Here is a 22,120-nt window from a genome sequence, read left to right as displayed (position 1 = left end):
GATGATGGCTGCGTGACTGGACACCGACAGACCGCCTTTAGCGTCATGTACGTTATAGCAAGCGTGGGAAGACGGGGCATGGAGTAGCCACGGGCGACTAAGGCTCCAACCATTTACTTTATGTTTATCCCAAACCGTAAAATATACGGAAAGGGTATATAAACGTTTGAAAACAGTTTAAGAAGGGTAAACAAATGGTTCCACAGGTGAGGTTGCAGACCACTCCGAGAAACACTCCATAGGGCTATTTGGGAGCATTGCATATCAGTGTATACTTATAACACTTCTTGCCACCAATGATCGTCGCTGGGAGACCAATGAGTATCAAGCTCACTCCCAAGCTTCGTCTCAGTGCGATAAGCGCCGAAAGGTGAGGTAAGCTCCCGAACAGGAAAGTCAGCTGCCGGGCCCCGTCGATGCCAATTGACCAGGCAGAAGCAAGGCAGGAGTCGACCAACGGTCAACGACCTTGACCTACCCTCTACATGGCCCTCTGATACCTCATCTCCTGGTCTTTAGCCTTGCTGGTATGGTGGTACCAGCAACCATTTATTTACTGTGTACAACTGGTTTATGACCGTTTACGAGAAAATGGGTAAATAAATTGAAAGGTAAACGAAAACAACCGTTTATACACAGTAAATAAATGAAATGGTTGGAGCCTTACGGGCGACGGCGTCTGGCTCGGAGTGGGAGAACATTATTGGAATGCTGTCTCTGCAGAGCTTGGCCGCATACATCATGCTCAGCGCGCCCGTTCGTCCTCCAGCGACCATCAGCGAGCCAGTCGCAGCCCGTTAAGCTTTCGCTACTCCATCTGTCTTGCGTCTTTTTGCAGCCAAAGCACCTACTGCCACTGTATCTCTTATCGCATCAACATAGCTTAGAATTGCTGTCTCTCGCCATGAGCCAGACACACGACATCGATAACGACGACTCGTTCTTCCCTTTTGACCTTTATGAGCCACTTAATGGTTCGCATCGCCTCAAGGAGAGTGTGCAGGAGCCTCAACATCCCCTTTCTGACTCGCACGACCACCCCCGTTCGCTCTCCTCCTTCTCGGCCCCAGTCCTTCCCCTTGACTGGTACTACAACAACATTCCTACTCACGACGAGATGGCGACAGATGTGGCCTCTAGCCCCTCGAAAGGCAAAGGTGTTTCAAAGCCTTTGTACATTCAGGGTCGCGAACCCGTCGACATTCAGATCGACGTCCTCCAAGCGGCCGGATCGTCCTCTTCTGCAGGCAATTTCAGCCTCGCTCACGCGTGGTCGGAGTCGTCCCCTTCCATCGTTGACCCGTCCCATATACAGCTCGCACACTTCCACGACCCCGCGCTGAACAATTCCCCCGATTTACTCTGCGCGGACGAGCTCGAGAATGTCGGCGAGTCCTCGGGTTTCTCAGCGAAGGGCAAGGGGCGTGAGCGGCCACCCGTGCTCCCGCCGCTCGTGTTCATGTCCCCGTCGTTGGACTACGACGGCGCTGAATGGCCCTCGTCGCTCAGCTCGGTCTCCATGTCGCCCCAGACCGCAGGCCCGTCCTCGTACGGTTCTGGATTTGCATCGATCGCCGAGTCCGAGTCCGGGCAGAGCGCTAGCATCGGCCATGATGTCACGCCGCCCGTCTCGCCCGACGCCCCTGCGCACATCCCGGCCCGCCGACGCTCGCTCTCGAACATCTCGCTCCGCTCGACGCGCTCGCTGTCGGCGCTGTCCATCAGCAAGGTCAAGGTCAAGCTCGCCGTGAGCAAGGGGCCGGGAAACATCGCCCGTAAGCTCCTGTTCAGGAGGCGAGCTGAGACCGTGCCCATTCCGACGACTTCCTCTACCACTGCGACTGCTCCGAATGAGCAGACGACCGATGCCGACCTTCATGGCAGCAATAGTTGTTTCATGCCTTGGGCTCGCGACCTGAAGTCCTGTACGAGCCCACCTCAGGGCACTCTTATTGACATCGATGTCGACCTCTCGAGCGGTATGATCCCTCCCGTCTCCCCGCTGTATCGTCTTGGTCCGCCTTCCGGCTCTGCCGTTCTGCGCACGAAGGGTCGCTCGTACTCTTCTCCTTTCCCGCTGATATCCTCTCCTCTTGATATCGTGCCAACCACCCCTGCTGAGATATCACAGCCCATCCCTGTCATCGTTCCGAATCACTTTGATGAATACCTACCCCGCGAGCTGAGGATCCTCGTTCTGGCGATGCTCGTCGACCTGCACGAAGCGGACCACCGCCGGCTTGTCTCTAGTGGCAAATGGACGGCCATCCGGGCTGGGCTTTCCCGAAATAGGCATGTCGGGGTAGAGAAGGGTGTCCGGGAACTCTTGAAGCTGAGCAGGGTTGGTATACTCCCTTTGCATCACGTGAAGAATGGGTGACCTATTGGTCGTACCAGGTTTCAAAGGCTTGGCAAAGCCTCGTCTACGACGGACAGCTCTGGGCTAGGCTGCCCAGGCTACCTCCTAGCGTCCTCGCGCGGCTGTGCGGGAGGGCAGGCGGCTTCGTCAAGCGCGTCGAGTTTACAGGCCTCGCCGACTTGTCATCGGACGCGCTCGTCGAAATAACAGACGGCTTGTGCATCGAGCCCCTACAGTCCGCCGTCCTGGCGCATACTCGTATCACTACTATCGACCTACATGGCTGCACAGCTTTGACGACGCGCTCCTTGCACTATCTCCTGATCCGCTCTCCTGCTCTGCAAACGCTTAATGTCAAGGGGCTGGCGGCGGTGAATAACAGAACTTGCGCCATCCTGTCTATGCACTGCCGAAATCTCGTCTCGCTTGACGCGAGCAGGTGCAGCAATCTTGACGGCGAGGGTATCAGCTACCTGGCCTCGTCGACATTGGAACGCGGCGAACGCCTGCGTCTCAAGGTGCTCCGTCTCACTTGGCTGGCCCGTGTTACGGACGACATGATGCGCAATTTAGGCCGCGCTGCACCGGACCTGGAAGTGCTGGATCTCAGCTATGCCGTACCGCTCCACAACTCAGCCGTCGAAGCCTTCGTCTCGTTGACAGAGGAGGAAGCAAAGGAACTCGAAGCAGTCCAGCTTACAGCACGCGAGGCTGGCCGGGATCCTGCCGACCCCACCAGGTATTGGCGACGGGTCACTCGTCTCCGACATCTTGCGCTCTCGTCGTGCATCCTGCTCACCGACCACGCGCTCTCGCACCTCGCGCACGCCGTCCCGAGGCTCGAGTTCCTCGAGCTCGCAGGGATCGGCCCCGACCTCCGCGACGACGGTCTTGTGCGTCTTCTGGATACGACCCCCTACATCCGGAGAGTCGACCTCGAAGACGCGTCCGAGATCACAGACGCGGTCCTCGCCGCTCTCACCCCGCGACAGGACGCCAGTGCCAACGTAAACGCAAACGCACCCGCCTCACTATCGTCGCCCCTTTCCCGCGGTGCGCCGCAGCCCCCAGTACCGCAGCCAGGCCATGCCCTCGAACACCTCGTTATCTCGTACGCGGGCAACGTGACCAACGACGCGCTGCTCGCGCTCATCCGGGGCTGCACGCGCCTGCGCGCCCTCGAGGCGGACAACACGCGCATGAGCAGCGCGGTGGCGCGCGAGTTCGTGCGGCTCGCGCGCGAGCGCAAGCTTGTCGACCCCGCGCTCGTCGCGATCGACTGCCGCGGGGTCGGGGAGTACGCCGTGAAGGAGCTCACGCCGCACACGCGGCCGCGGCGGGGCTGGCGCGCGTGGGAGGCGAAGAAGCTCGCGTACCTCGACGGGCGGGACGAGGAGGGGCTCGGCGTGGGCCAGGACGAATGCGACGAGACGCGCGTCGTGCTGAAGACGTTCTACTCGTGGCAGACGGTGGATGCCGTCCGCGCGGCGAGGGAGAAGAAGCGGAAGGCGGCGAAGCGGGCGGGGAACGGGTCGGGCAGCAGTGCGGGGACGGCGGATGCTGCCGACTTTGCCTCCGGGAGGACGCGCTGGTGGGCCCCGAGCGGGCGACGCTCTGGGGCGGGCTCGCCGTTGTTATCGGAAGGCCCGGATGGGCGAGATGGGTGTGCGATCATGTAAGTGAGAAGATGCTTGCGCGAAGCGACAACATGCATCGTTGCAGCGGACCTGTTCTCTTCGTTCTTGGGTTTCACTGTTGTATTTTATTACACTCACTGACAGTCGCGACGACCTCGTAGACGTTATATGTAGATTCGTCTCTCTCTCTCTCCACGGATTGTACTAGTATTCTGGGACGTGTTGTATATGTAAATTGCAGAGAATGAACGTCTCAATGCTGTAGACTAGACAGGTGGACAGCAACGTGCACGCATAATCAGACGCAGACGACGTCTAGAGACAGGAAATCGACAAGCTCATGAAGCCTTCTTCGCCTTCCTTTTGGCTTTCTTTGCCGCAGATTGATCTTTCTTTGCAGATTGAGATGGACCTGTTTCACTTCTCGGTTCATCTACGGCCATATCTTCGCCAGGTGTAGATTGGGCTATGGCCTTCTTTTTCTTCGACGATTTCGTCGACTTCGTCTCGGGTGTGTCTCCGTAGCCTAACGGAGGTGCCGTGAGCCAGTTGGAGCGCAGCAAGAGAGACAGGTGTACGTACCAGCAAAAGGATCCGGAGCAGGTCTCCTGCGTTTCTTGGCACCGGCAACCTCGCCGTCGGCCATGCTCACATCTTGTGCATCTGTGGCCTTAGCCTTCCCCTTCGCCTTCGAGCTTAGTCGCGCAGGCCCGTCTGCACTCTCCGCATTCTCATCCTTGTCGTCGATGATCTCCAGCGTGTCCGCGTCTACATCCTCGTCGCTCGAGCCACTCCCTTCGTCGAGCTGCTTCTGATACTCGGCGCGTTCGAGCATCTTGCTGGTCACCTTCCCTGGCGGGATCTGCGCCCCTCGTGCTGGTGCCAAAGAGGCTGACGGGGACGGTGCATTGCCGTTCTCGTCGAACCGGATGTGCGTATGTAAAGGGCGGGCGCTGCTGCGGCTGTCAGATTGGACTTCGCCGGGGGTACGCTGCTCCTGGTCTTTGACTTGGGCAATGGCGTGTTTGATGAAGCGGTTCGCGGCTGCTTTGTCGACGGCGGTCTTCCCTATTATGCCCAGAGGGTGTGAACGTTAGTCGCATAGAACTGTACGCCACGAGGGCTATGTGGGAGAGTCGACGTGGGGAGACAGATGGGCGTAGGAGGAGGGAGGAAGGGAAGAAGAGGGAGACAAGACGTACGCTTCTCCGGGTCTTCGGCGTTCTTGATCTTGTCGAAGTATTGTCTCACGCGGTTCTGTGTGGTCAGTGGGTACCTGGCTAGTGCAGAACGGGCCGTGTCACATACGAGTTCTGCAGCTACTGGATGAGACTTGGGGTCGATGCCCCGGGTCTTCAGGTAGACTAGCGGGTTTCTGATGCATTAGTTCGAGAACTGCATGACATGGTAGTGGATTTGGCGTACTGAATATCAGGTCGTATACCAAGTACGGCAGTGCGACATTCAGCTTAACCTGTTGAATGGTCTCCAATGGAAGCAGAGACTCAGGTAGTGTCTGCGCGAGGAGAGGTTCGAGTTTGTCCTCGAGGTCGTCCAAGGAACTATCCAGTGCGGCCAGTTTGGCCATGAGCTTCTCAGAGCTGTCCCCCATGTCGCGAGAGCCAGATTCCGTTACAGCCTGTGATCCCGTAGCCAGTAGTAGAAGCAGAAAAGCAAGATAGCCCAGAGACCTTTGCGCGGGACGGCGTCCTGGAAAAGTTGTCGAAGCGCCGGTTCGCTGCAGCTCGCCAAAGGTGGCGATCGGCAGGCAGTGGTGCTCGCTGCCTCTGACCATGGTCAGTCATCCTCCCCTGCGTCGTCGTCTTTGTCCACGTTATACTGACCTCGCTGGTAGTCTTCTGAGCTACGGTACACGGCGAACACTCAACTTGAGCATTGTGAGTGGGCTACTAACCTATTCGAGGCTATGTTCCGCTGACTATCTCCCTACGCCCAGTGCATGCTCGTTACACTGGCACAGGTATGTAGATGGAATCATCCCATTTGAAACGCTCTACTGACGGTTTCATGCAGGCCATGCCGATTTAACGAAATAGTGAGGAGTTCAGAACCTTAGGCTGGACTGGAACTAACCTCGACCGCAGTGAGTGGCTTACCCACCAGCACAGGGACACGCTGTCGTCTATCGTCGGGCACCCCACTTTGACTTCTTATTTGGCCATTGCTGACGGAGAGGCAGTTGGACGAGTCAGGTTTGAGATGACTGAGGTGCGTTGAAACCATCAATATCCCCACAGCCTTCACGTTCAACGTCTATCCCTTGTAGCGTATGTTACAGCCGTGCGGCCCTCCCCCTCCCAAAGACGATTGAGTCCTTCTATGAGGAAGCGGCCTTGAATTCCGAGGACGCCAGCATGATCGCAGTACGTGTTGTAACGTCGATGGCGCAATGCATATATATATGCCTCTTCTTGCGAGCCTCGCTGGCAACAGGTATTCGTGTTGTGCAGTCTTCTGTCTGTCGCCATAGCGCTATTGGCATGATGTGGGCATATTCTGTTTCCAGGATATTCTGGCAGACGGGTAGTTTCCATAAGTCCAATTGCATCCCGAAATGCACCACCCATTTACGGGCGACGGCCGGCGCCAACGTGCGAAGAAGGCGGGTAGTCGGGTTTTGGGTATTTGTCGTCGTCACTTACTCGTCCAGTGGCACTCCTCCGACTCTCCATGCACTACGACTCGCTCCGACGCAGCAACAGACGTGGGTGCGTTCTTGCTCTCATCCAGACGCCTGGGTACATATAGTCAGACGCGGAGTTTCCGGGGTGCGTCCATTTGTCACTGTCAGCCCCTTCCGGTGCCATCCCACGGAGCAGGCTGTCGACTTGTCGCTTCTCCGAGGCGCTGCAGTGGAGACTTCGGAGGCTGGCCTACGATCCCTGACACCGTACGCTAATTCCACTGCTTCCCTTCGCTCGTCGATGTCTGCTCTCGATTAACCTCTACCTCCGGCCCCTTCTCGACACTCGAAGCCCTATTGTCACACAGGACAAAGCACTTGCCCCTTCCGCTTCCGCCACTCGACGCTTCGCTATTCTGCCTTCTCCTATCATAACTCTTATAACGGCGAGCTCTCAGCCCGGATCATGGATCCCAGGATCATCTATCCCATCTTTGCCGGTGGGTCGAATCCGGACGTGCCTTTCGACGACTCTTCGCTGTACGCTCCCGCGGCCGACCCTCGTTACTCTATGCTTTCGTCTACTCATGACGTTCCCGACCCTGCCCACTTTGACACGTACATCGCCGGAATGGTAATCAAGAAGCGACAGCATCATCACTACCCTCTGCCACCCACTCCAACCCCGACCTCCTCGGAGCGTTCATCCATGGAGGACCCGCGTTTAGACGACTCGCCATCGCAAGCCACCATCACTCAGGCGGCGGTGCGCGTGGAGTCTGCTCTGAGACTGAAGAAGAAGCGGTCCTTTGGGCAAGCTCTCAAGGCGTTCAAGACCCCATCGCTCGATTTCACGGAGTCCTTGAGAGGGAGGAAACGAGTGCCGTTGCCATCGCATCAGGAGAATTCGTACGAGGAAAACATAGGCGCGGATCTTCACTCGCATCTGACGCTCTCCGCGGGGCCGCGAGAGGATGAGGAGAATAGCTTCGAGGACCGCAATCGGACGGTTCGCAGGCGCAACATGCCCCATCATCCCTTTTCCCCCGAGGACGCGCCTTACATGCAGGCGTATAGCCAAATCCTGCTTGAGAAGTGAGTCCAGTCTTTGCCTGCGCGAGCCCGTCTCTCACAACGCGCTCCGTGGCGCTCAGCGACTACCAGACCCACAGGTTGCTATGCAAGCTCGCACGAGCAGACACGCCGACGTTTCACAACTTCGGCAAGAAGCCGCCTTCGGACGTCCTGGACCTGGGATGTGGTGAAGGCTTCTGGGTTCTGCATGCTGCGAAGCTGTGGAAGTCGAGCAACACACGGATAGTCGGCCTGGACCTCATCGACGTGCACAACAACGAGGCTGGAGAGGTCCACCCGCATCTCGAGCCGGAACATGCTGCGAAGAACGTTGTCTGGAAACGAGCCAACTTGTATGTGTTGTTTAGATGGCTGTATGCGCGCCACTAAACTACATTTTAGCGTCAAGTATCCGCTGCCATTTCCAGACAATTCCTTCGATCTCGTGCGAATGGCAAATCTCACCCTCTGCATCCCCGTGAGTAGATGGAAGTTCGTGCTCACACAGGTACGAAGGGTCCTCCGGCCGGGCGGCCGACTGGAGCTCATCGATGACGACCTGTTCTTCCCGACGATCCTCCCTCGCCCAACTAGAGACGACCCGCGTTCACTATCGAGACCCAACTATCAGCGCGCGGCCAATTCCGAGAACATAGTGCTGGGTCTCTCTTCGCCCATCTCCCGCGCGCGGTCCGAGAAACCCCTCCCCAAACTCCCTTCCTTCGAGCGCTCGCCCAACTTCAAGAACGGCCACGCGCGTACATCCTCCGAGGTCGACTTCAGCGCGAACAGCATTATCGCAACGCATCTCGAGACGATCTTCCAGAACATGCTCACAAACAGGTACGGCATCGCCCCCCGCCCGCACACCTTCCTCGAGCACATGCTCCGCGAGGTCTTCGGCCTTTCCTGCGCGCATCAGACGCATCACTTCGAGCTCGCGGTGCCCTCTCGCGATCTCGTGGAGCAGTGCGAGAACTTCGAGCCCAGCCCCCGCCCAAGGGTTTCGTCGCATGCGAAACGCTTGAGCGAGGACGAGAAGCGTGGCAAGGGGTCACCGTGGACGCGCACCTCGCCATCCTCGCCCGTGTTAGCGTCGTCTCCTTTGTCAGGGACCCGCTCACAGCGCACGAGCGACGAGCATCCGCGCGTAGACCCGGCTATGCTCCACACGGCCACCCCCAAAGCGCGGCAACTGCTGCTCGGGGACGGGAGCAGCCTCGACAGCCGGACTCCGTCGTGGAAGGAGGCCGGGCCATACCAGCCACCAGGGCTTGTCCTGTTACCAGCGACGCTTATTCCCTGCACGCCGCTCGAGCTGGAAATGCACGCGTGCAAGCACATGAACACGCTCCTAGGATGCAAGGACGCGCTGTCGAAGTACGTGACGGCGCAGAAGGGCCGGCATGGGAAGCCGGTTGTCTCAGAGCGTGAGCTCGACGACTATTTGTGGGACTACGAATGGTATGTGCACTTCCGTCTGCCAGGTACACACGAATTCGCTGACCGGTGTTCTTGCCTTCGCCAGCTTCCGACGGAAGCGTTTCAACTGGCCTCAGGACGTGCCTGGGCTCCAGCTGGAGGACGACTTTGATGAATCTGTTGCGCCCTCACCACCTGCCACGAAGACTATCTTTAAGTTCTCCGCCGGCACGCCTCCGCAGGCGAAGCGCACCGTGTCAATTGACGGGCTTCGCGCGCATGTTTATGGCGGTGCCACGGCATCAACGGCATCAAAGGAGCACTCGACACACGTTCGGACGATCCGAGTGTACGAGGCGACAAAGTCGATGCACCCTGGGGAATGCGGGTACGGCGACCACTAGTTCTGCTGAGCTTTACTCCTTCCCTCCTCTCCCCTCCCCTCTCTTCCCGCGCTCCGATTCTCGAGACTTTTGCATCCTGATTGGTCATCATGGCGCGATTCCTTGGGTACTAGCTTCATTTCATTCGTCTTTGCGCATGCTCGCATCATACCACGCTGCATACACACATTCTCTCTTCGCATTCATGACCGCCCAGCATTCGACCATCATCAATACTTAGCCGGAGCTGCTCTAATCTTGCACCGTGCTCGCCATCATTCCTTCGCCCTTCGATCGCATTTGCATACATACCACCGGCATCCTGTAATCTCATCCCCCTCATCCTCCTCCATCTTCGGGCGGTTGACCGGACTCTGTGGACCCTGTACGCTTACCACGCAGCATTGTATGTAATCACTGTGTAGATCGCCGCAACCATAGATGTATAGTTACAAATAGCTCTAGTACAACTAAGAGTCCATACAATACTACGAATAAGTTACCTATTTAGCGATTTTTACGTCGGCAACACGCCGCATGCACACGCTCCTGCCCCAATGCATCGTCTCGACAATCGGCGATGGAAGGGGATAGTGGGGCCCCTCCGTCCCAGGCGGCTTGTGGCCGATCTTCCGGAGTGTCCGCGCTCCGTGTACACGCAGGGAAGCGTCGCTGCGGACTCGCTATTTGCAAAAGTTTTCCCTGCCGTGCCCTCTGTCCCAACACAAGGGCGCAAGGCGCAGGCGTGTATCATCACATCACCATCCTCATGTCCGAGCCCTCCCTCTTTCGTCGCTCATCCTGTGCAGCGGCGCGCGCTCTTCGTCCGCGACGTGTTCGTAGTCATCCGGCTCGGGCTCGTACATCGTCTGCAGCCCGACCTCCTCCTCTGCGTGCCCGCTCGCGCGCACGTACCCGAGCTCGCTTGCGTCCCCGCCCCCGCTGGGGGTGCGGGAGAGCTCGAGGAGGTGCACCCCGAGGAAGGTGGTGATGAAGCCAGCGAGGAGCGAGAGGGAGTTGGCGGGGTCGTCGGTGTTCAGGCCCTGGAAGAGGATGATGGACGCGACGATAGTGGCCGTCGAGAAGCCGACATAATACATTGGATTCACGCTGCGTACGGGCGGTCAGTTGGGAACGCCAGGGAGGGGGCGGGAGACGTACACATTGGTCGAGAAGGTGTCGAGGGCCTTGTTGAAGTAGTTCGTCTGGACGACGATGCAGGTCGCGACGAGGACGCCGAAGACGTATGTCGCTGGGCGGGTGAATTGGTTGTTCCCGGAGAACGTCAGTTTCACGGCGACGCCGAGGCCCTTGATCGCCATGACAGAGACGGAGCCGACGAGCGAGCAGACGGAGATGTAGATGATGGGGTTTGTATGACCGTACTTGGGGATGACGCCGTAGATCATGACGAGGCTGTAGACGAGAACCAGGAAGGAGTACATCAAGAAGGCTAGCACGAGCTTCCACCTAAGGGGTCAATATGCGACGCAATAAGTACTAGGACGCACCAGGTTGCAAAGCGAAGTGCAGGATTTCATCGACAGTTTCCACGTCCCGGTCTGGCGGAGCATGTAGCACGATAATAAGAGAACCGAGTAGACATAGCGCGCAGCCCACGCGACCGAGGTGCCCCAATCTTTCGTTGAGGAAAAATGATGCAAGGATTGCCCTATGTCATTGTTAAATCTGGAACACAGAGAAGAGCCTGATGTCAGACGCACCCAATGATTACACTGAGGGCTCCGAGGGGTGTGATCAATATTGGAGGCGCAAAGGTGTACGCCACGAAATTGAGGACTGTAGGCAGCTCATCAAGAAGATGTGGGTGTCTATTGCCTATACTGACGTACTTTCTCCAAGAACCACTGTTCCATAACAAGTTAGGCCAGCCACCTCACGCACAGTAACGGGATTGTACTCACTCACAACCATGCCAATCCACCATAGCGGGCTTCTGAGGTACGTGTGTTCATTAGTAGCCGCAGAGCCATTCTTGCTAGCTGCTATCAAGCCCTGACGATCCCCCCAAGGGGCGAACTGTGAGATACGCGAGGCAAAGAGTTTGAAGCATGGCAAGACTTGACGGACCTTCTTCGTGAAGATGAAACTACTGCCTATGCCGACCGAGCCGGTAATGGCGATGATGATGCCGATATATTTGTCTTCTACCATGGTCGGCCAGTTTACAATCGCGTCGTCATCGAGTCAAGGAGCGTGAGGGAGGCAAGGGAGGGGAGAAGCGTGGGTTGGGACGGCGTCGAGCTTCGGGTCGGTATTCCAGGCGAAGACGGCTCTGCGGTGGCATCAGCACCGGCCTTTGATTGGCTCGGCCATTTTCCTACTCACACCCCGGAGTCGGCCGGGGTTCCGGCATCTCAGGGTCCCCCCGGTCGATCTGCTACCCCGGGCAGGCCACAAACACTTCATCAACTTGCTCGTCCTCATTCCAACTAATCTACGAGGTCAGACCTCATCCTGAGAGCAGCATTGCATCCCAGCAAAACCGCCTGTGAAGCGCATGCGTTTCGCCACTCAGTGATCGAGCACATCTCAATTGACTGCGCCGCGGCCGTACCATACATTCATGGGTACCTGCGATTGATGGGGTCGCAGCCGGGCGAGTCTGTTTCCCGCGCAGCATATAAGTATACCACTGATGCGTTGCGTTCATGTTCTTCAGTAAGTAGGTGGAAGACATGAATCTTCGTGCCTACGCTGTCCTCACGCTTGGCAGCCTTGCTGCAGGAGCACAGTATCCATTGGGCGCTACTACTAGGGGCAGTTGGGGCTCGTCTGCTCCTTACGACGCTGGCCTTTTCACACCTTTTCAGGACCTCAACGCTCTCTCCGTGACAGAGTACACCACTCTGCTGCACCCTCACTTCCCTGCACATAGCGTGCGTGTGAAGCAGTCGCATTTCTGCGACGGCGAAGTACAGTACGTCAACAAGCACCGTACTACCAAATCGCATGTGTTAGAGCCCCTGACGTGATTGTTTCATAGGGCGTACTCCGGCTACATCGATGTCGGGGCCCGCCATCTCTTCTTCGCCTTCTTTGAGAGCAGACGCGATCCCGACGAAGACGACGTGATATTCTGGACAAATGGTGGTCCTGGCGGATCTTCAATGCTCGGCCTCTACAACGAGCTTGGTATGCAGCCGACTTGTCAATCTAATAAACGACTCTTCTTACCTCCTTACTGGGGACAGGACCTTGCCGTGTGACTGGACCGAACACTACGGAACGTTTCGAATACGCATGGAACAACCATGCTAACGTGTTCTTCGTCGACCAGCCTATCGGTGTCGGCTTCTCGTACGCGGACTATGGCGAGAAGATCGTACGTATCCCCAGCTGCATGTGTGTTACAACAATATATTGATGCGACTATCAAAGAGCACCAATGCGGAAGCAGGACAAGACATAGCTGCCTTTTTTGTCATATTTTTCGAGCACTTCACAAAGTTTAAGGGTAGACCGTTCCACATGGCTGGCGAATCCTTTGGTGTGAGTGCTATCTCGGCTGTGCTCAGTGCGTTAATTGAACATGTCACAGGGCCGCTACATCCCTGTCTTTGCATCTGCCGTGTACGATCGCAACGCAGACCTGGTCTATGCAGGCTTGACGCCTATCAATCTGACCTCTGTGATGATAGGTCAGTTGTCGCAGCCTAACATACTGATCATGTAGACTCATCCATTCTCAGGGAACGGCGACACTAATAGTGTAGCCACCATGATGTCATATTATGATGTTCAGTGTGGAAGCTATGGCTTCCCAAAAGTGACGAGCATATCGTCGGTACCATTCACCCCCGCAGGCCACCAACAGTGCTGATGTATCAATCAGGGATTGCGTTCGCATGAAGCAATTCGTCCCTCGATGCCAGAAGCGACTCAAGGAGTCCTGCGTTGATGTCTTGGATCACATCGACTGCCTGGACGCCTGGGAGTTCTGCCAGAAATCGCTGACTGAAGATATCTTTACAAGTGAGCGGCGTTGTATTCACTCCTTACCAATCTTGATTGATCAGTGTCTCATAGGGCGGAACCCATACGATGCGTTGAGACCGTGGTATGAGCCCATCTGTTCATATCCCCTCTGGTGCGTATTGACGATGGCTGTAGCCTGGACAGGCCCGACTTCGAGTCCTGTTACCCTATCGTTGGGTACGTCGACTAAGACCCTCTCTCTATCTTGTGAGGGAGCTAGTACCGTGACTACAGTGACACAACCACGTACTTGAACAACCGCTCCGTGCAGGAAGCCCTTGGCATCGACCCGCACCACGGCAACTACTCTTGGGCCAACTGGGAAGTCAATGCGCGGTTGAATGAAGACGACAGGTGGTTCCGTGCCGAACATCACCTGGAGGCGCTCCTCCAACGTGGCGTGAAGGCTCTCATCTACGTTGGTGACAAAGATTGGATCTGCAATTGGGTGCGCCCCGTTTCCTGCTTTCCTATTTGATCAACTGACAGCGGTTCTCTATCGTAGGTCGGCAACGAACGCATGACGCTCGAACTCGAGTGGTTCGGACAGGACGCATTTAGGAGCCAGCCCTTGCGAGACTGGTCAGTGGATGGGGTAGATGCGGGTCGGACGAGGAGTGCAGGCAGCTTGACGTTCGCCACTATCCGCGATGCAGGACATATGGTGCGCACTGTCTGTTTTCTCACCCGAGGAGTGGGATGCGTCCGTTTGCTCATGTGTGCCTTACCCTAGGCGCCGTATGACCAACCCGTCCGCACCTTGGAGGTGGTCAACCGCTGGCTTGCTGGCCAAGAATTGTAGTGATACAGAGCTTTGGCTCACTCGCAAGAAATAGCACTCGATTTGACCTTCACTTGACGCTCCAAAGGAGTGTGGCCAAGTTTACCGTGCTGGCAGTCAGTACGAGTACTCCTCGCGCTTGTTTCGGGACACTCTGTCGTTTCTGCCGAAACCGCGTTCGAGTTGCGCCATATATGCTTGGTCCCAAAGCCGGCGGCTGGTCGCCTTCATCAGATCCTCAAAGCTCAAAACGTCGTTCATGTCCTTGGTCATGGTTCCGGCGCATCCATCAGATTGCTTTTCGTCGGTTCTGAGCGGTCACTGAGGTGTCATGCCAGCCCCAATGATCGTCCCATGTCGACCGCCCACTCCGCTTGCAGGAGTACTCAAGGCCTCGCTATTGCAATGTGACAGCCAGACCCAGGCTCTGGGGACCCAGCCTCCACAGCTCGCCTTTCTTCGGAACCTAACAGACCCAACAACCACGCAGCCAACTCCGGAGCTTCCTTCGTTTCTCTCGTTTCTCGCGCCCTCATCACAGACACATGCACGGGCGTGGGCCCTGCCGTCGACCTCACCGTCTCCAGCGCTGTCATATCTCCCGATGGATGTGACCGTGTGCATGTTCCCTTCCCCACTTAGCACAGGAACGAAGGTTAGACACTATGGGTTGCTGCGTGGACCATACTGCTGGGATGGGTCCAAACACGGCGGTTCAGTCGCTCACATTAAGGAGTAGGAGTGCACTGGTAATAAGTAACGTGCGTCCGTTCGCGACAATAATCCAGCAAAGCGCAGGCTCGACGCGTATCTACATACAAGTACAAGGTATCCGCTGTAGGCCATCCATCCATGGGCACAGTCCGTCCAGTCCGTCTAGTGGTGGTACAAAAAGCAAGCGATGCAGTAGTAGAAGCGATAGCAGCGGCCGCAGAGACGCCGCAAGTCGGCACGACATCCCCCGGTACCTCCATCAGCGCCCGCGCGCGTCTACGACCCCGCCTTCACGCTCCCGCAAAATCGGCACGACCAAAAGTCGCTTGGCATCTCGCGCTCCCCACACACCCCGCATGTCCATCCGCCCCCTCCGTCCTTCCCAGCCTCCTTCTTCTCCTCTTTACAATCACCGATGGTCGACTTCGGCCTCGCAGGGGGCGGCGGCCGCACGCCCAGACACGCCGCGCACTGCAGCGCGAGCGCGTCGTTGACGAGCGTGCACCGCGGGCACGCCCACTCCGTCTCGAGCGGGATCGACGCGCCCGCGAACGCATCCCCATCCCCGTCCGCGGTCGGATCCGCAGCGGAGCCCGCGTTGAGGTCGGAATCAGAGTGCAGGTGCGAGTGCGAGTGAGGGTGGTACTGTTCGCTGCGCGGGTGGATGACGGACGTGGCGCGCGTCGGGGGCGGGGTGGGCGTCCACGAGGTCGGGGGGCGCTTCGCGGGGTGGCGCGAGACGGAGCGCGGTTTGGGGAGCGTGGGCCGGGGGTCGCCTGCCCCGTGCGGGACGCGTTTCACGATCGGGCGTGTCATGCGGTCCGAGTCCGGCGTGGACGTGGATGTAGATGTGGTAGTAGAGGAAGCTAGCGCTGGCAGGGAGGCCGATGAGGGCGCGCGGTCGGGCGGAGCGAGGCGGGACGTGCTTCCGGTCGTTGTTGGCGGCGCGCTCTTCAGTGAAAGCGCAGACGAGGATGCAGAGATAGAGGCGGATGCGGCAAGGGAGGCGGGCGAGGTCGAGCGTTGGGGCGACGGGGCTTCCTCCTCGATTATAAGCAGCTCGGGCTCCGAGTCCGAGGAGGAGTCGCCCGTGAGGTCGATCACCTCGTCCCGGACGCTCGCCCCCGCAGCCTTCTCCGCGAGGTCCGTCTGCGCCACCGCCCCAGACGTCGACGCGCATGTCAGCTCGTCGCGCGCTCGGCGTTCTGCTGCCTGTCGGTGCGAAAGAAGGACGCGATATCAGCCATCAGCTGCTCTGCTCGTCTAAAGGAAGCGTGGCCGCCCCACCACCCCAAACGCGGCCAAGATCAGACGACGTACCTCGGCGGCGAGCTCGCGCGGGGACTTGTTCGGGCGGCGCGGGCCCCCTCCCAGCCGGCCGGCCGAGCCGAGGACGACGGAGAGCTGCCTGCGCTTCTCCGCGGCCTGTGCGGCCCTGGCGCGGGCGAGGTGCGGGGGTAGGTTGTGGGAGACGTTCGCGCCGACGCGGCGGCCGGCGGCGTGGAAGCCCTCGCCGGACCAGCCGGAGCGGCGGAGGGCGTCGTATTCGTCTTCGAGGCCGGCGAGGAATTTGTAGAACGCGGCGTCGTGAGGGCCGTGGACGTTGTGGGTCAGCTGCGTCCCGCGTATGCGCGTCAGTGGGTGCTGGAGGGGCCGCTTGGTGCCGAGGAAGGCGGAGGGGGGAACAGAAACGGGGGAGGGACTGACCTCATGGAGCATAGTGCCGACCACGGAGTCTTCGGGGAGGAAGGTGTCTGGGGCATGTGGGAGCCGGAGACGCACCAAAATCTTCTCACCGCCGTTAATATCTGGAGGGCGTGAGCGATTTGTGGACTGGGGGACTTCAAATGGGTGTGCTCACTTAGACCTGTGGGAGAAAGGTGGGGTGTGTACGTCAATACTCCGCGAACAGGGACCACTAAAAGACCGAGTGGCGACTGACCGAGTAGATTGGGGTCCTCCGGAAAGAACTCTGAGAGGACAGGTAGTACCCAGGCATGCTTGCGCATGATGGGCTTGACGAGAGAAGCTATGCGTTGTAGTAGGTCGAGCGCCTGGTCGGCATTAGGCTTGTCGTTGAGATGGGTGAAGGACTGCACGAAGACGTCGGGCATGGTGTATGGGAAGCGAAGTTGAGAGATGGTTGAGCAATGGTATATATAAAGCACTCAGGGGCACTGCGCTACGCACGCTCGCGGGCACAGAACATAGCACTAGGCCTATCCTTCCGACTACAGCCACAGACGCGTCACCCACGTGCTCACTAAAGACCCGAATCGTCCAGAACGCGTCCTCCCGCCACCCGTGTCCGTCCCCGCGTTCGGATCCCCATCCTCTCGTTTGCATCCGCCGTGCACCCACACAAGCCCATCTCATGCCAAACACGCCTCCACCAGCCACAATGCTTGATCCCCATCATACGACGTAGCACGCTCTAATAAGAGAACAAGGAGCGTACAACTAGCTGCCTCTGCTATTCCCCAAAAATACCTGTTCTGTTCCTCCGGCGACACACGATGCCTCTCTGCACCTACTGGGATCGCGACGGCAACTCGGTGCGACTCGAGACATACCCTTCCTCGTTCCTCCACTGGATCCCCGGAGAAACCCTCAACGAGCCCTACCGGGCTGCCCTAGAGCGCGTCGAGGCCGCGCTCTCCATCAACGCGAGGCAGATGGACGTCTGCGGACTCGACACCAGCAGAAGCCTGGTGCGCCCTCTGTCACCGCCCCCGAGGCTCGCAGCTCACACGAAGCATGTTCGCACTCTGTCTGTGTTGAGGTTTTGGACATAGAGTTCGCGGATGGCGCGCGGAGGATCGTCCGCGTGCTGAGCGATCACCCTGCGCCCCGCGATATGAACCGCGCGCGGAAGAGGTTCGAGTGCGAGGTCGGGGTGATGCGGTGGCTCAGGGAGCACTCCTCCGTCCCCGTGCCAAAGATCTACAACTTCGGGGCGACGTTCGTGGCGATGGAGAGGATGCCGGGCGAGTGCATCCTGAACGTCTTCGGGGACTGGCCGTACTCCATGAAGGCGAGCACGCGCGCTTTCTCGCTTCATCTCCGCGCCCTCGACTCATCTCGCCGCGGCGACGCAGGAGCGCGCCGTCCTGTCTTACGCCGAGCACGCTCTGGCGCTGTTCCGGCTGGACGTGCCTCAAGGCCGCATCGGCACCCTCTGCCCCGCCGGCGACGCTCTGGACGTCACTCCGCGGGCCGTGATCAGGGAGAGCTATTGCGCCGACAAGGTCTACGCCACCCTCGAGGAGTTCGCGCACGCGCTCGTCGAGCAGAGACGGCGAGCCGCGCCCCTCTCCCCTGGGGCGAGCGCCGCCATCGACCGCGTCGCCGCGCTGCTCCCTGGGGCCTGCTCGCGCGTGGCAGAAAGCCCGTTTCGCAGGAGCATCCTCGTCCACGAAGACCTCAACGAGACGAACGTCCTCGTCGGCGCGCAGGGCGAGGTGGCGGGGATCGTCGACTGGGAGTTCCACTCCGTCCTCCCTGCGGTCCTCGCGGCGCAGTACCCGCGGTGGATCCGGTACGACGGCGCGCTCGACCCGCGCGAGGGGGCGGGCGGCACGATGGCGAAGTATTGGCTGGCGTCGCCGGGAGACGCTGCGCGGCTGCGGGACGCGTTTGCTAAGGTCGGTTCCATCCTAGGTTTTTATTCACATTTCTGTGCTGACGATCGATATGGACGTCAGTACGTGAAAGACAGGGACGCAGAGTACTGGCGCGCGCTGGTAGAAGGGGGGCGCCTTCGTCAGATCGTGGACTGGCTGTCGGATCCCGAACTCGAGGAGTGGGCCGACTGCGAGCCCTGAAGGTGGGTAGTAGCGTGATTGTCTAGCCCGTTACATCGTCGTACGTGTTACGGTTTGCGTCCGAACTTGTATAGTCTGATTGCTTGGGACGCGTCCTGGCCGAGCTCGGCGGTCCTCGTGAAGATGTTCTCCGCGACCGTGAATGTGTGTGTGTCCTCGACTGAAAGCAGCTGTTCTGTGAAGAGATCGCTCAGGATGTTTGGGACGCCTGGCCGCGATACAGTCGATGAGCGGCGACTCACTGGCCTGGCGGAGGAAATCTGAGTGTGTTTCTTCGTTGCGCACAGTCACCGCGATGTACGCGGTCGGTCCCGGACCCCCGTCTCCACTCTGAAGGGCAGCTGCCAAAATATTGACCAACGGGGGAATGATGGAGGGATCATACGCCTGGCTCCAGCGGTGAATTCTAGCCTAGCTTAGATTACGCTATAGCTAGGGACCTACCAAATCAGCTCCCAACACGAGGTCGGGTCGAGCTCGGCGGAAGAATGCCTCCAATGCAGGCCGTTTGCGAGGACTGAGTGCGTCGGACCAGTCCAGTAATTCGAAGTTGAGGTCTGGATGTGTATGGGACTGATCTGCACGATTGATGAGCATGCGCCGGAGAACAAGGCCAGGGTATACATACTACAGAACAACCTCATATTGACTTTGCAGCGTTGGAGCACCGACTCATTCATATCCGTGAGCCATAGCGACGAACCGTCCGCTGAGGCGTGGATGGAGCCGGTCACGACCCCCAGGAAGCCAGAACCGCACCCTAGCTCGAGGACTCTCTTCCCTTTTACGAGCTCTGCACGTAGCGTGAACGTGGGTCAGGAAACGGAAACATCGCGCGGTGTACGACCTACCTGGGTGGGAGAGCATGTGCTGCCCCAGGATCAGGCTCGCCGACCAGGTTCTCAAGCCTGTCGTCCCGCCCTCGGTGATCGTGCGCGACTCGAGCAACGTCGCGCTAGCGCAGCCGGGATAGACGGGCCTTCCGACGGACGCGGAGTCCCCCGAAGGCCATAGGTATGTCATGTACGACGGCGTCGGCCCTGCCGACCCTGCGCCTTTGCTGTATATGCGCTCGCGTCAACCTATCCCCACGAGGAAGATTGTACGCGGACGTACGACGCTATGGCTTCCTCCGACATCAACTCGACATGGTGTGTGTACATGCGCTCGTCGAGCTCGTCCTTCAGACGCTATCAGGCGGGGTACAGAAGCGAATGAGAGGGCCTCGTGCCTCGTCTGACATCAGGCTTTCTAGCCATTCGATCGCCCATTTCCAGAATTTGATCTGGTACTGTCTTGAGGGCGGATAGTTGTCAAAGTGGGGGTTCAGGAGCAGATGTTTGAGCAGGAACTCGTGCGCTGCGGCGAAAGGCACGTCTGGCTTCTCTATGCCCTTCGGAGGCTGCAAGGTCGCATATGCGCGCAGGACGTCGAAGAGCGAGGCCGACATGGCTGCATTGCGATCAGGGTGGGGTCGGTTGAGCGCCTGAAGACGCAGTCGGGCACACGCTTGAGAGCCTCCCCTAAAGCCACACGTGACAGACCGAAGAAATGGGTCAAAATTTGCCAGCGGTACTTGCAATGCTCGCTCATCTTACCCAGGCTTCGCGTCGCCCCGCGACACAGGCTGCCACCACCGCACGGGCATGTCTCGCTGCGGCCCCGCGTAGACGTTACGCCCAGAAATCCGAGGGTGGTCCCGAGGACCCGTTTAAGTCTGGCCCGACCTATGCGCAGTGGCTGAGGACCGAGGGCATCAAGTACAAGGATGCGCACCGGCCGAAGAACTGGCTTGGGGGACAAGTAGTTGAGTTCGTCTTATTTGCTTGTTGGTGGGGGACGCGTTCGCTGACCGTGCGCGCGCCGTTCTCGCGACGTGTAGCCGTTCCCGCTGAACCCGTCATTCAAGCCGCCTACCCCCATCTCGGACTCGATCCGGACTGCTATCTGGAACGACTTCATCGCGGACCCGGAGGTGTTCAACCCTCGTATCCTTGCGCAGCGACATGGCTTGAGCATCGCGCGCGTCGACGCTATCCTGCGGTTGAAGGGTCTGGAGCAGCATTGGCAAAAGGTTCGTGTCCCGTTCTTGTTGCCCTTTCGCACGCGTTGCGGCGTTCTAGAGGATGAGTTTAAATCGATTAGTCTTTAAGATGCCTCCGGGCATATGGTTAGACAAACTTACATGCATGGCTTTCTGAACTTATGTCGCAGCATGATATACCGTGTCAACATATACTGACCTATCCCCTCTTTGCTAGGTACTGTGCGATGTTACCCCCTGCTGAAGTCTTGCTAACGAGAGTCGCCGTTGCCCGTCGTGTCGTGCAGGAGGTCAGTAAAGTCTTTAATCTCTCCTTGCACGATGAGACATACATCATCATTCGCGAATTGGAAGACGTCCGGTGTGCCTTACATCACGCCGGATTCTGGTTTCATCTCTTTTCAACCCCATCTGAGCCTTTGAGCTGCCTCGTTTACGGGACGGTTTACTGACTATTTGTTAAGAACAAGCCGCTTCAAACTGGCTTCCTCAAGGGCATGGAGTACGCGCTAGGTGTCACAGAGAAGCAAACCTCCATGCGTACCGGGCGTCGCACTGGTGGACAGGAGCTTGGCGAGAACGCTGTTGAAGCTGATGAGCTCTCGGAAGCGACCAAAGACTTCGCGCGTGCGCGTTATCAGCGGATGTTCTGGGAGCCTGTAGTGGAAGGCAAGGTAAACATTTTCTGTTCATCCCGATGCTGCTCCGTCTCATGAGCTTCTTGTTGCAGAACCCGATCTTGCCTACGAGCCTTGCTCGTGCAGCAGTAGACGGGGTGAACTCAAAGCAGTCGGAAGAGACGGCTTTGCTGAAGAGGTTACGTCACCTCAAAAGTGAGACCGAGCCCGACGTCGTGCTTGAGCGACCGGGACGGCCAACCATCCGCTTTGTCGACGTCGGCGTGAAGTTCGTAGATGTCAAGGATCGCCTGAAGCGCGTCAAGGCTGCGAAGCGCCGCTCTGTTCTGAAGAGGAGACGTAGGGGCGGCCACGTTTCCCCGCCTGAGCCGCAGGCGGACGCTGCGTCCGTTCCTGCATAGCGTGGATCTGCTCGTTCTGTACTATACTACTTCGGACCTAATCTGTTATCTTCGGAATATATCGGGAATCTCTTGCTAGCGTTTCTCAAAATGATACTGTAGGCCCTCTCACAAGACCCATACTTCGGCCGGTCAGTTCTCAAGTCCAATATCAGGTCATCTGACAATCGAGATGCCCATCCGAAGAGGTGCCCTTGAGC

At 58.3% G+C, this 22,120-nt stretch overlaps 8 protein-coding genes across 8 annotated transcripts; 5 read left to right on the top strand and 3 right to left on the bottom strand.

Annotated features, from left to right (window-relative positions):
• Window positions 1-821: 821 nt before the first annotated feature.
• On the top strand, window positions 822-5,680 carry DICSQDRAFT_131485 (RNI-like protein). Its single transcript, XM_007360576.1, has 6 exons — window positions 822-2,341; window positions 2,398-4,522; window positions 4,579-5,064; window positions 5,199-5,253; window positions 5,305-5,360; window positions 5,422-5,680. Exons 1-2 carry the CDS (start codon window positions 905-907, stop codon window positions 4,036-4,038), a joined length of 3,078 nt encoding a protein of 1,025 aa, XP_007360638.1. The 5' UTR covers window positions 822-904; the 3' UTR covers window positions 4,039-4,522; window positions 4,579-5,064; window positions 5,199-5,253; window positions 5,305-5,360; window positions 5,422-5,680.
• Window positions 5,681-5,789: 109 nt separating this feature from the next.
• DICSQDRAFT_142784 (splicing factor 3B subunit 5) lies at window positions 5,790-6,328 on the top strand (the record flags this gene model as incomplete). The annotated part of the gene is made up of 6 exons (XM_007360575.1): window positions 5,790-5,792; window positions 5,852-5,894; window positions 5,954-5,977; window positions 6,031-6,052; window positions 6,102-6,225; window positions 6,284-6,328. The coding sequence occupies 6 exons, from the start codon at window positions 5,790-5,792 to the stop codon at window positions 6,326-6,328; spliced, it is 261 nt and encodes an 86-aa protein (XP_007360637.1).
• Window positions 6,329-7,498: 1,170 nt separating this feature from the next.
• On the top strand, window positions 7,499-9,836 carry DICSQDRAFT_151545 (S-adenosyl-L-methionine-dependent methyltransferase). Its single transcript, XM_007360574.1, has 4 exons — window positions 7,499-7,735; window positions 7,795-8,067; window positions 8,117-9,178; window positions 9,243-9,836. Exons 1-4 carry the CDS (start codon window positions 7,665-7,667, stop codon window positions 9,538-9,540), a joined length of 1,704 nt encoding a protein of 567 aa, XP_007360636.1. The 5' UTR covers window positions 7,499-7,664; the 3' UTR covers window positions 9,541-9,836.
• Window positions 9,837-9,947: 111 nt separating this feature from the next.
• Window positions 9,948-11,770, bottom strand: DICSQDRAFT_96457 (uncharacterized protein). The gene is made up of 7 exons (XM_007360573.1): window positions 11,611-11,770; window positions 11,445-11,535; window positions 11,373-11,387; window positions 11,244-11,319; window positions 11,031-11,191; window positions 10,681-10,972; window positions 9,948-10,629 (listed from the first exon to the last, which is right to left on the bottom strand). Exons 1-7 carry the CDS (start codon window positions 11,692-11,694, stop codon window positions 10,287-10,289), a joined length of 1,062 nt encoding a protein of 353 aa, XP_007360635.1. The 5' UTR covers window positions 11,695-11,770; the 3' UTR covers window positions 9,948-10,286.
• A 448-nt stretch (window positions 11,771-12,218) lies between these two features.
• Window positions 12,219-14,367, top strand: DICSQDRAFT_96453 (serine carboxypeptidase; the record flags this gene model as incomplete). The annotated part of the gene is made up of 12 exons (XM_007360572.1): window positions 12,219-12,460; window positions 12,527-12,675; window positions 12,735-12,865; window positions 12,922-13,032; window positions 13,082-13,181; window positions 13,233-13,323; window positions 13,376-13,515; window positions 13,570-13,600; window positions 13,654-13,695; window positions 13,753-13,966; window positions 14,024-14,182; window positions 14,252-14,367. The coding sequence occupies 12 exons, from the start codon at window positions 12,219-12,221 to the stop codon at window positions 14,318-14,320; spliced, it is 1,479 nt and encodes a 492-aa protein (XP_007360634.1). The 3' UTR covers window positions 14,321-14,367.
• A 922-nt stretch (window positions 14,368-15,289) lies between these two features.
• Window positions 15,290-17,127, bottom strand: DICSQDRAFT_123636 (WLM-domain-containing protein; the record flags this gene model as incomplete). The annotated part of the gene is made up of 3 exons (XM_007360571.1): window positions 15,290-16,225; window positions 16,334-16,821; window positions 16,956-17,127. The coding sequence occupies 3 exons, from the start codon at window positions 17,125-17,127 to the stop codon at window positions 15,290-15,292; spliced, it is 1,596 nt and encodes a 531-aa protein (XP_007360633.1).
• Window positions 17,128-17,307: 180 nt separating this feature from the next.
• On the bottom strand, window positions 17,308-20,287 carry DICSQDRAFT_96448 (uncharacterized protein; the record flags this gene model as incomplete). Its single annotated transcript, XM_007360570.1, is given in 7 exon segments — window positions 17,308-19,012; window positions 19,080-19,224; window positions 19,282-19,415; window positions 19,466-19,630; window positions 19,689-19,897; window positions 19,957-20,012; window positions 20,027-20,287. 7 exon segments carry the CDS (start codon window positions 20,285-20,287, stop codon window positions 18,885-18,887), a joined length of 1,098 nt encoding a protein of 365 aa, XP_007360632.1. The 3' UTR covers window positions 17,308-18,884.
• A 131-nt stretch (window positions 20,288-20,418) lies between these two features.
• On the top strand, window positions 20,419-22,026 carry DICSQDRAFT_96444 (uncharacterized protein; the record flags this gene model as incomplete). Its single annotated transcript, XM_007360569.1, has 4 exons — window positions 20,419-20,643; window positions 20,720-20,917; window positions 21,346-21,555; window positions 21,612-22,026. 4 exons carry the CDS (start codon window positions 20,419-20,421, stop codon window positions 21,918-21,920), a joined length of 942 nt encoding a protein of 313 aa, XP_007360631.1. The 3' UTR covers window positions 21,921-22,026.
• Window positions 22,027-22,120: the final 94 nt, after the last annotated feature.

The sequence above is a fragment of the Dichomitus squalens genome (genome assembly GCF_000275845.1).
Source record: "Dichomitus squalens LYAD-421 SS1 unplaced genomic scaffold DICSQscaffold_1, whole genome shotgun sequence".
Lineage (NCBI taxonomy): Eukaryota > Fungi > Basidiomycota > Agaricomycetes > Polyporales > Polyporaceae > Dichomitus > Dichomitus squalens.
The sequence above is the reverse complement of the archived record's forward strand: the minus strand, read 5'-3'. Positions and strand labels throughout refer to the sequence as shown.

What these genes read in the sequence shown, in the direction of transcription:
- DICSQDRAFT_131485 (XM_007360576.1), top strand. Translation starts at nt 905, where the DNA reads ATGAGCCAGACACACGACATCGATAACGACGACTCGTTCTTCCCTTTT. An exon ending in AACTCTTGAAGCTGAGCAGG is followed by an intron (nt 2,342 to 2,397) that starts GTTGGTATACTC and finishes TGGTCGTACCAG; the next exon opens with GTTTCAAAGGCTTGGCAAAG.
- DICSQDRAFT_96457 (XM_007360573.1), bottom strand. Translation starts at nt 11,694, where the DNA reads ATGGTAGAAGACAAATATATCGGCATCATCATCGCCATTACCGGCTCG. An exon ending in GTTTCATCTTCACGAAGAAG is followed by an intron (nt 11,536 to 11,610) that starts GTCCGTCAAGTC and finishes GGGGATCGTCAG; the next exon opens with GGCTTGATAGCAGCTAGCAA. An exon ending in GCACTTCGCTTTGCAACCTG is followed by an intron (nt 10,973 to 11,030) that starts GTGCGTCCTAGT and finishes AGCTCGTGCTAG; the next exon opens with CCTTCTTGATGTACTCCTTC.
- DICSQDRAFT_151545 (XM_007360574.1), top strand. Translation starts at nt 7,665, where the DNA reads ATGCCCCATCATCCCTTTTCCCCCGAGGACGCGCCTTACATGCAGGCG. An exon ending in AGCCAAATCCTGCTTGAGAA is followed by an intron (nt 7,736 to 7,794) that starts GTGAGTCCAGTC and finishes CGTGGCGCTCAG; the next exon opens with CGACTACCAGACCCACAGGT. An exon ending in TATTTGTGGGACTACGAATG is followed by an intron (nt 9,179 to 9,242) that starts GTATGTGCACTT and finishes TGCCTTCGCCAG; the next exon opens with CTTCCGACGGAAGCGTTTCA.